General features: G+C 40.5%; 1 protein-coding gene across 2 annotated transcripts in view; it reads right to left on the reverse strand.

The window, feature by feature from the left end:
• The window catches only part of LOC145452318 (growth hormone secretagogue receptor type 1-like), a 28,742-nt gene extending 20,928 nt beyond the window's left edge, over positions 1–7,814 (reverse strand). Inside the window, exons 1-8 of one of the 2 annotated variants that reach the window (XM_080330525.1) lie at positions 7,306–7,609; positions 6,510–6,691; positions 5,829–5,993; positions 5,615–5,767; positions 3,393–3,538; positions 3,223–3,334; positions 2,666–2,794; positions 1,948–2,591 (exon numbers count right to left, since the gene is read on the reverse strand). In XM_080330525.1, the coding sequence (XP_080186651.1) occupies positions 2,423–2,591; positions 2,666–2,794; positions 3,223–3,334; positions 3,393–3,538; positions 5,615–5,767; positions 5,829–5,993; positions 6,510–6,691; positions 7,306–7,395 (1,146 nt within the window). In that variant the 5' untranslated portion in view covers positions 7,396–7,609 and the 3' untranslated portion in view covers positions 1,948–2,422. Of the gene's footprint in view, positions 1–1,947; positions 2,592–2,665; positions 2,795–3,222; positions 3,335–3,392; positions 3,539–5,614; positions 5,768–5,828; positions 5,994–6,509; positions 6,692–7,305 lie in introns of those variants that run through there. The other variant, XM_080330524.1, reaches the window with a different exon arrangement.
• Between the last annotated feature and the right edge of the window lie 2,424 nt (positions 7,815–10,238).

Here is a 10,238-nt window from a genome sequence, read left to right on the forward strand (position 1 = left end):
TGTTTTCGGTAGAACTGTTCAATATTGCTTTCAGAACTACAGTAATTGCAGTAGAGTATATTAACTCGAAGGCTTTTCGTGTACCCCTTATCAAGAGTTAACCACACAATGAGAAATCTACAGAAAACCAAATTGGCTAAATATGACGTAGCAATGCAATAATAAAAGGAACTCTAGACAAAGTTAGCTGTACCGGTACTCCAGTAGTCGTGACAAGAGAGAATCAAATCATACAATACAATACACCTTACACAGACAATTAACGGTATTTTAAGATTACATAGAAACTCGTTCTGCTTCTAATTGTGCCGCGAACTCTTGATAACGGGTACACGAAGAGTCTTTGAGGTAATAAATTCTACTACACTGAATGTAGTTCTGAAAGAACTCTTCAAGTTCACTACTGCCAGTCACATATTTGAGGTATCTTTGCATTTTATCTTTGAGCTAATAAGTTGACTAACATTTCAAAATTGGCATTTTGCAAATCACGCAGCCTAATTCTAAAATCGGAATATAACGAACCCGGACCAGGACACCCGGACCAGGACGGGGCTCGTTCACTTTCGGACCAAAAACCATTTTTCTCCGTAAGGCTGTACTGAGTTTGGTCCGAAAGTGAACGAGCCCCGTAGGTGCGGCAATTAGATGTTCCGGAATCATCATCCGTAAGTGGAAGAAAACATTGAAAATTTTGACTTTTTTCGTAGATTTTTGACTTGCTCAAGCTAAAACAGTCCTCCAAATTAGTATCAATGATCGTTTCTTAAGGTTTTATCAATATAAAATCCCTTACAATACAAATTCACTACGAGACTAGCGTCTTTGCATTGAAAAACAATTGAAAATGCCAGGTTGACAATTTGTCAACGTCTGTGCCGATTAAGTTACCTAAAATCCCTGTGCTGATAAGGGTTAATACATAAAAATTTACGATTGACTGCAGAGGTGCTCACATTAGTCAGCAGCACCCACTTCCTGCTAAGTATTCAGGTGGTTTTCAGGTGTCGTGGGCCAAAAAATCTCACTACTACTGTGCTTGTGTGCCGCGAACTATTTTTCATTTCCACAGGGTGCCGCGAGGTCGAAAAGGTTGAGAACCACTGCCATATTATAAGGCCCGTAGTTTGGTCGAAGAGCGATACGGAGAGAAGTTTTGTCGGATTCCGTGTTAACACATTGCGCGATTAGTAAACGTTAATAAAGATATGACTGATCGTGAAAATGCCAAGAGCTGAAACTAATTAGAGCTCAAAGTATGATACTGGCAATTGAAATATAAATACTACTTCTAAAAAGCGGAAAATATAATTCATGCCTTTTGCCAGAAATTTTCAACAAGTGTCTGCTAAAACATGTTTAAAGCTGTACAAAAAAGTCAGATTCTCTTTTCCAGACTAGGACATGCCATGGGCTGCTAGATTACGATATGATAGGTAAATGCTAGATTGCAAAACGCTATGATGGGCCATATTTACTGTGATGAAATATTTCATATGGGGACAATGCGATGTGAACGGAACCAGGCTACCCGCTACCTAAATTATAATCACCGATACGTTCGCGAAATCATATTGTCCTGATGTGCGCGAAGCGCGACGAAAATTCTGGGCTTTACTTCTACTTGAACTGAAAATAGCGAAAAGTAAGTGGATCACAAAATATTACGAAGTAGAAGTAGCGGGGAATTACTTGAGTAAGTACCCAAGCAGCGGAAAGCTACTTGAGTATTTCAGAAAAGTAGAATAACTTCGTTACTGACCACCTCTGGAGCACTATATGCGAAGTTCAAAATAATAGGTTAATGGTGATGAGTTATATGCGCCGTGATGACGCAATTACAAAATCGGTTACATGTATGTTACATATATTGGTGTCAGTTGATAAGTTATTCAAGTTAAACTGGTATACTTTCGTTGTGTAACGTTCATCACATCCACACCTGTTCCAGTGCCGGACACTTAATTAGAAGAGGGTTGACAATTGACATGTTCATCCGCTCGACAGCGGCTACATAATATAGCGACGCGGAAGCACCCGATTCGCACAAATGGCAACAAGATTGTTGAACATAATTGCTTATAATCGCTTCACTACAGAGTGGCCTATAACATGGTGTACAAAAATCTGGAATAATTCGAAGAGCAAGTTTCAGCAAAGGATTTCAGCATCTCTCAAATCTCACTACGCAATTACGACGATGATCCAACCATTATAGTAGATCAGTGATTATTAGTAACGTATAACTGAGTCGTTCGCATTCCGTCATTTCATAGGTCTTAGCTTCAGCATTGTTTCGCGCAGTTGAAAGATAAGTGATACGTAGCTTCGAATGAATATTTGTGAAACATATCCTCGGTAATGAGATGACATCTGCGATGACATCATATGTCTGAAGTCTTCAAGGTTCCGCCGGGGATCATTAAGTCACGGTACTCGCCACCGTTTTTACGTAATTAAAATCAGCGCTATTGCTTTGGCGGCCTTGACTGGTTCCCGATTCCCAGGCAGTGCTGTCCTTCTCCGCGCCCTTACGCTTACCTTTTCTAGAGTTATCGAAATCCACTTCTGCCGTAGATCGACACCCGTTCCTGCAATCACATAGTAAAGTAAAATTAACATTATTACTCCTATGATAGCATAACCGGTAGTACATCAGAGTTACCAAATGAAACGCAGCACACGTTTAGATGACTCCCTCATGCGCTCTGACGATACGTTGTAAACGATGGGATTTATGCACTCGGATGTGCGCAGTGCGAAGTAACACCCCATATGAACCCAGTAATCCAATCTGGGAAGAAGAAATTAGATCTCGGGAGTTTACCTAAAGCCCGATCGATTTCTGATATAACACTCTAATTGAAATATCGGTATCGGTCATTTGAGGTAAACATAGGTATCCATTGAGGTATATTGTGGTATTCATATTTTCGTGAAGTTTCAACATGGTTGGATGGGAGTCACAGAACTATAATCATCTTTCATGAAGCTCAGAGGTGCGCAGATGCAGCCTTCTGACTCATCTTGCCTTCTAGTTTTGAGTCAGTCTTTTAGATCGACGCCTTATTTTGAGCCCACTAAACACGAGGCAGCGGCCTACACACCAGTGTCACAACCAAACAGACAAGCTGTCTCAGATGGTCAAAAATCAAAAAAGTTCTAGACATGTGCCATGTATTAAACATCTGTATTTTAATTGCTCTTTCATTTAAACACTACCTGTAGTCCACTCCAACTGTGCGAGTCGTCCACATCACATAAACAAGGTTCGGTATGTATCCAAATAAAAATGACGCCGAAATGAGCGCCAATTGCGCGATCGCTTTTCGTTCTGAAAAGTGGTATGGTAGGCTATATACGTTGGAAGATCCCTCTATCTGGTTTTGTACCTGTTTTCTGTCTGCATTGTGACTTGAAAGCTTTGTTTCCGATGAGCTCCTTGGTGATGAGAACCGACATTGTGAGCAAGACTGCCATCGGAAATAACATGAAAGTACTGGACGAGAAAGTGTAGTAGATACGTTGTCGATACACCCTGTCAGAAATTCGCGGGCTAATAATTCAATATTACAACAACTGAGATGCACAGCATAGGAACAGTTCAAATACGACAACGCAAGACCCAACACCTAAAGCAACTGGGAACGAATTACATAATCACAGCACTACGTAAGGATAGTGAGCGTAATCAACGTGAATCAATCAACTAATGATGGAAAGTGCAGATAAGACATAGTGCAAGATTGTCAATGTTTCCCCATCCGACTGGCATCACACCGGGAACACTGAAATTTCGCACGGATTTTTTAGAGTTTATTATACAACTGTAGCAGTAGTTCTTAAAGTGGGCGCCTGCATCCCTGGGGTCGTTCGCGAGCGTGAAGGGGGCACTGGCTATGAAACTGGCGTTTGGGGGCGGTGGCTTGGGCGATGTAGGTTTAGAGCAGTGGTTCTCAACCTGAGGGGCGCGACCCCCTTGGGGAGGCGTGAAAGCATCCGAAGGGGGGCGCGAAGAAGCTGTCAACTGAAAAAAAATTCTCGCGTTCCGAGCCATTTACCTCCAATTCACGCGTGTTTCTCTGTATATAGACTGAATTTAATATTTTTTAATTCTTTCATGAACAGTCATAACCTTCCATGCCATCAAACAATCTGTTGGGGTTGCTAGCATCCCGGTTGGATTTTGTGATATGACGATAAGGGGGTGCGATAATTTTCACCATCATAAAGGGGGGCGTGCCTAAAAAAAGGTTGGGCACCACTGGTTTAGAAGGAAACTACTGTCTAATTTTGAAACGATTGATGAATAAAGCAGCCAAACGCTCAGTAAAATACAAAATCGATTCAGTCAAGCTAATTCGGTGTCGTCGGCCTATTCAGTCAGCTGCTCCAGAAAAGTCCTTCGTCACTTAACAATGTTTATCCTGCCCATCAATGGACTGATTCAGCACTCGGCGGAATCATTAGAAAGTGCGGTTCATTGTGTGTTGTGAGGAAGACTAAGTATTTGAGCAGGTATAGCTGCATTGCGGGTTGCAGTGGCATTTTAATGGAAACTGCCTTGCGTGATTTTACTAGTTGTTTGAAACGATCGTTGATTTTTACAGTGCTGCGACCCTGGCCTAGGACAAGGCGTTTTTGTTACAAGAAAAGATATCGCTTATACTTGAGGGACATATTCTTCAAAATTTATGAGTCGAATATATCATTTTTTGGTAACGGTGAAACCTGCGGTGAAAGGTGATATCTGGATTCAGTGATACGCCCGTGATAGAGCCGAAATTTAGCGAGACGTGAACTTTTCCAATTCTCCAGCTTGCCGGACTTTTATAAGAGGTCCAGCTCCCATATCCGATTTTTGTTTAGGCATACAGCAATCATCACGAAAAACTGTACAATGATATGGTAATTTCATTTCGGGATGTATTCCGATTAAAAAATCCTTACTTCCTGTACACCTTCTGAGCATGAAAGGATTGAGGAGCTGATTACATTGTAGAACAATTCAATAGTTCAATATCTCCTATCAATCGTTCTTGATACACAGTTAAATCAAAGAGAAAGACTCTCAGTAAAGCACCGTTGAATTTTCCACATTGCCCTTCCCGCTCATATTGCTTTCAGCACCGGGACAAAGTTGCTGACTCACAGCAAAAACCGACTTGACATTACGGGATGTGGAGATTTAGGAATGAGATGGTTCTTCTCAAAACTGAAACCCAATATAATGGGGATGATGACAATAACACAAACACTGTGTTCATCCGTCCATTATAAGCTGTAATGAATGCAGAGCAAATTTCGTTTTATTATTTAGGCGTGGTAGGCTGTGGGGGGGGGGGGGTGTTGTTGTAGGGCGCTGGTACTCTATTAGTTGTCCAGGGGGCGGCGGGCGGCAGCTAAAAAAAAGTTTGGTAAGCACTGCACTACAGGGTCCGCAAACCGCGTGTGTATTACGATCGAGAATGTTACAGAGTCATACATCCAATCTAATGGGTTTTCGAACATTGCACTCGTGAATCAAATTTAGGGATGGGGGTAGACCAATCCAAAGGGAACCATCGGTGAAAAGGACTATTAGTAAAGCATAATATAGACCTATAATACCCACCCTTCGTCTGAAGTTATGATCGAGCACGACGGCCATCTCGCCTTATCACCACCTGTCGTACTTCTATCCTCGGCCTGGTAAAACGTGCAAAACACAATGCCTCCGAACGTCAGCGTGACTGTCCACACCGACAATATCCATATCTTCACTTTTCTTGAGAAAATCGTGTATACTGTACACTGATTAGATTCGGTGGATGAAAATGGACTTATACCTCTTTGATATCCTAGCGTGAGCGTGGGGCCAGCGTATTCCAATGTATCTCCATATTGCAAATGATGCAATATGCACTGCGGTGCAGTATGACGTAGATTCATCGGCAAACCAAAATAGCTTGCATAAGAAATCGCCCCACAACCAGTTCTGGTATCCGAAGGTCCTGAAAAGTTACAAGATGGTATAAGTGTAGTTCGGCACGGGCCATTTCGTTTTTGGCTGTTGTAAGACGCCGATTTCGCCGAATCTCTGGCTTCGATGAGGAGCTTAGATAAACGTACAACACTTAGATAGGAATTCATGTGTCGACCTCGGTCGGACTCGAACCCGCAACCCATCGGTGCTGCAGCTGTGGAACAGAAATCCTGCAGCACGTGAACACGCAAGTGTCCTTTGTTATAATCACGACTGTCGCCGTCTGACGCTATGCCATACGATTGATACAAATTTCCAGTAGGAATATATATCCAAGACCGCGAGCAGGGTCTATATAATATTCATATTACTATATTACGATTACGATTTGCGCTTTACAGAGCACGTCATTAATCTATTAAAAGTGACAGATCGTAACAAGATAAGATTTTGTGTCCAATTTCCTCTCAATGAGATAAACAGCAACAAAACTTTTACATTAAAATATCAATCCGGCGGGATCGCTAAAATATCATCAGCTCACCTCCGGTACAGCCACAGAGGGGATGCAATCATGCCTGAAATTAAATCAGAAACTGCCAAACTCAAAATGAAGAAGTTGCTCTTCTTTTGCATCTCCTTGTACATCGCTATCGCCAAGATGGTCAGTACATTCCCAAATGTGCTCCATAAACCCAGTATGACTATGAGAACAACCACGCCCACCTTGAGAGTGAATATAAATTAACAGATAGCAATGATCATATGTAAAGTTACACGTACAATGCAGTCAATATCGATCATATCGACAGTCGACACGTGTTTCGTAATCGTGGTGAATGGACTATACCAGGGGTGACCAACCTTTTTGGCCGACAGACGAATTTTCAAGCCATTGCGCAGGCCACTTGGGTACTGATGACCTTATGTTTAGAGATAGATTAGGTGACGGTAAACGCAAGACTAATCTTACTAAGCACCAAAATCGCTGACATTAATGTCACTAAGAATCAATGTGTATACTGTGCATTCACCTTACAGCAGTGCGAGGTGCGAAAATATTTCACAGTTAACGATTGAGTTAGGTCAATAATATCGGTACTTGCAGATATTGCATGTATTGCGGATTTGTATCGCGGGACTCAGATTGCATTGAAAGTAGTATTCGACGGTGGGTTGCACTGAAGTATCCCAACGGCCTCAATTGATACATGGAACATTCTGTTTTTTTAATAATTGCATATAGACTCTATTCTGTATGTTACATTATCATTATATTGTGTTCAGATACATAGCACTTTTATCTGATCATGTTGTTTGAGCTGTTGATCGGAACTTACCTGGGCCTCGTAAGATGCTGGGTGTGGTTTAATGTATTTTGTCAGCTGCGTTATTTCGGTTCCGGCGTCGAAAGTGCTGGTTGCGTTCATTCTAAGCCGATACCTTTTATCGTTGCAGTTTCACAGAATTTAAGTTTTATTTCCTAGTCAACTTACATCTTTACGGAAAGAGTACAGTCATAGTTGATTTGAGTGCATCTGCATGCTACAAACATCTAAGATAACTTGCGTAGCATGAATAAGAAGGATTTTAAATGGTTTTGTCATCGTACGTTTATGCGATATAGAAACTGGTGATCGCAACCTAACACGCGAAAAGCTACGATGGTGTCGATTTGGTTATTTAGCTTTTGGCTCTGGCTTGCTTTTTAACACAATCCACGATTGTGATTGCCACGGACAATGCTTTCATATAGACACTGTGATGAAGACAACTGTTGACATGTTCAGGTTGCACAGAGAAATTTTCTGTCAATGACTATTACTCATACTACTTAAACTGATATAATCGATAATAATCGATAGAGCAATATGATCTAGACCAGTGGTTACCAACCTTGTCGGATGTCGGAGCCCCAGCCCTTCAAACACCAGAGTATGTATGGAGCCTAGGGTTGTTCAAAAAAAACTTTTTTTTCCAAATCTCACTCGCCTAGTGACTAAATCGTCAGGTTGTCCAAGAAAACGATGCACACCAAATTTGACTCAATTCCAACCAGTAACGGCCGTGCAATCTTGAATTGAAATTTTTAAATTATTATTAAAAATAAAAAAATAAAAATTCTCAAATTTTTCTGTCAACCCCATGAAATTGTTGAGCTGTCTTCAAAGACGATGCAAAACAAATTTGAGCCAATTCCGACTTGTAGAAGCGGAGTTATTGGAGTTTTTAGTTGCTAATTCTCGGATTATCCTTGATTGGTGGATAATCCGCGATTTATCAACGAAAAACTCACATAACTCCGCTTCTACTGGTCGGAATTGACTCGAATTTGTTTTGCATCGTCTTTGAAGACAGCTCAACAATTTCATGGGGTTGACAGAAAAATTTGAGAATTTTTATTTTTTTATTTTTAATAATAATTTAAAAATTTCAATTCAAGATTGCACGGCCGTTACTGGTTGGAATTGAGTCAAATTTGGTGTGCATCGTTTTCTTGGACAACCTGACGATTTAGTCAATAGGCGAGTGAGATTTGGATAAAAAAGTTTTTTTTGAACAACCCTAATGGAGCCGCATGTAAACACTAGAGTAGGCGACTTTAAGCTAAAACTTAAAGGTATAGCTTGCCTACCCCTGGATCTCACCATCCAGCTAATTCAAAAGCATGCGCATTACACATAGACTTTTATAGATTCTATATCGGTTATTTTAGCATTGATCGGCGCAGATTGGCCAGTGCTATACATTGAAATAAACTGAAAATACATATCATCACGACAACATACTATTATATCGTTATGTGATAGCTCTTCAGTATTTATACATTCCAGTACTTAATGCACAAGTTTGCGGGGGATTATACGTTAAGTAATATTTTTGCTTGACTATGAGCCGTTATTTTGATGTTAGTAAAATTGTGTCGAAATTTACTCTTCACGGAGACGATATATAAAGGTCTATGACCAGCAGAACTCGAGGTATATCCTTGTCTGACGCGTATTCATCAAGAATTCTCTTTCCCGGTTTTCAGAAGTGGCCTTGGACGGCTTTAAACATAGCCAATATTCATCATTTTTGCATTCATACAGAAATTGACTGTACCTATTCACAGAAACAAACAACAACTGTCGTCTATTATATTTCTGTGGCATGTTTAGAGGTCAATCAGAGCCGCAAAAAGGCTACCTTGGAGCCGCGAGAAACTTTTTGCAACGGATGTATTTTGTAGGGATGGAGCAAACCCCTGCGGAAGGTTCTGGTTCGTGTGACCGCGAACATTTTTCAACCGCTCTATGTGTCTGAACGCGAACGTGAACATGAACACATGTACTTTGAGTAATATATGTAGGGTCACCATATTTTCGAATCGGGAAAGGAGGATACTCTTTAATAATTTTCAAACTAAATATAGGCCTACCGGAGGTAAATCTTGAGAAAATGATAAATTTTTCCCACGGTCGGTTGACTAAAAAAAAGTAAACTTTCTCATCAGCGCCCAAAAGACAGAATTTCTTTCACATTATCGGTTGGTTGACTAAAACAAAAAAAGGTCAACTTTCCGGCTCGGCTCCCGAAATAGCCACCGGAGCGTTATTTCAGCGCTGATTTATGTATCTCAGTCGAATTTTGCCCTATAAACAAAAATTATCAAAAAAGAGGACAAAATCTCAGAAGGGAGGACATTTAGGCGTCCTCGGAGGACATTTTCAAAAACCTGAAAAAGGAGGACAAATCCCTAACCCTAAATATATTAATGTACACGATTCCTAGCGACGACTCAGGCCAGATTATGCCACAATGCTGAGGTATACAATACATGCTGACTTTTTAAGCATAACCAAATGTATCAACTCGAAAAATCAAACGCTATATATAATAATTCCATTCTTTTGCCAACAATCTCGTCGAGGATACGCAAGGGAATATACGTTTTCGGTATTCGCTAGACCTGGCAATGTATTCTTAGGGCGGCAGACCATTGTTACATTAATATTGATCAGAATGAAAAACGGTTTCTATACTTGCTCCAAATATTACGTCATAAACAAGTTATCAAGTACCAAACACCCCAATCGTACGTATTTTATTTTATGATACAAATAAAATATAAAATCAAGATAGATGCCATCCCCCTGCTATGTTTTGTACATTAGACAAAGATGCATTCTTTATATCAATTTCGTACTTGATTGGTTGAATAATCACAATTAGCTGACTCCCCATACATTAAGTGTATTTCGTTCTTGATGTTGTGTAATTGCTGGCTGTA

This window comes from Botryllus schlosseri, chromosome 12 (assembly GCF_051294905.1).
Source record: "Botryllus schlosseri isolate E-star chromosome 12, Bs_hap1, whole genome shotgun sequence".
Lineage (NCBI taxonomy): Eukaryota > Metazoa > Chordata > Ascidiacea > Stolidobranchia > Styelidae > Botryllus > Botryllus schlosseri.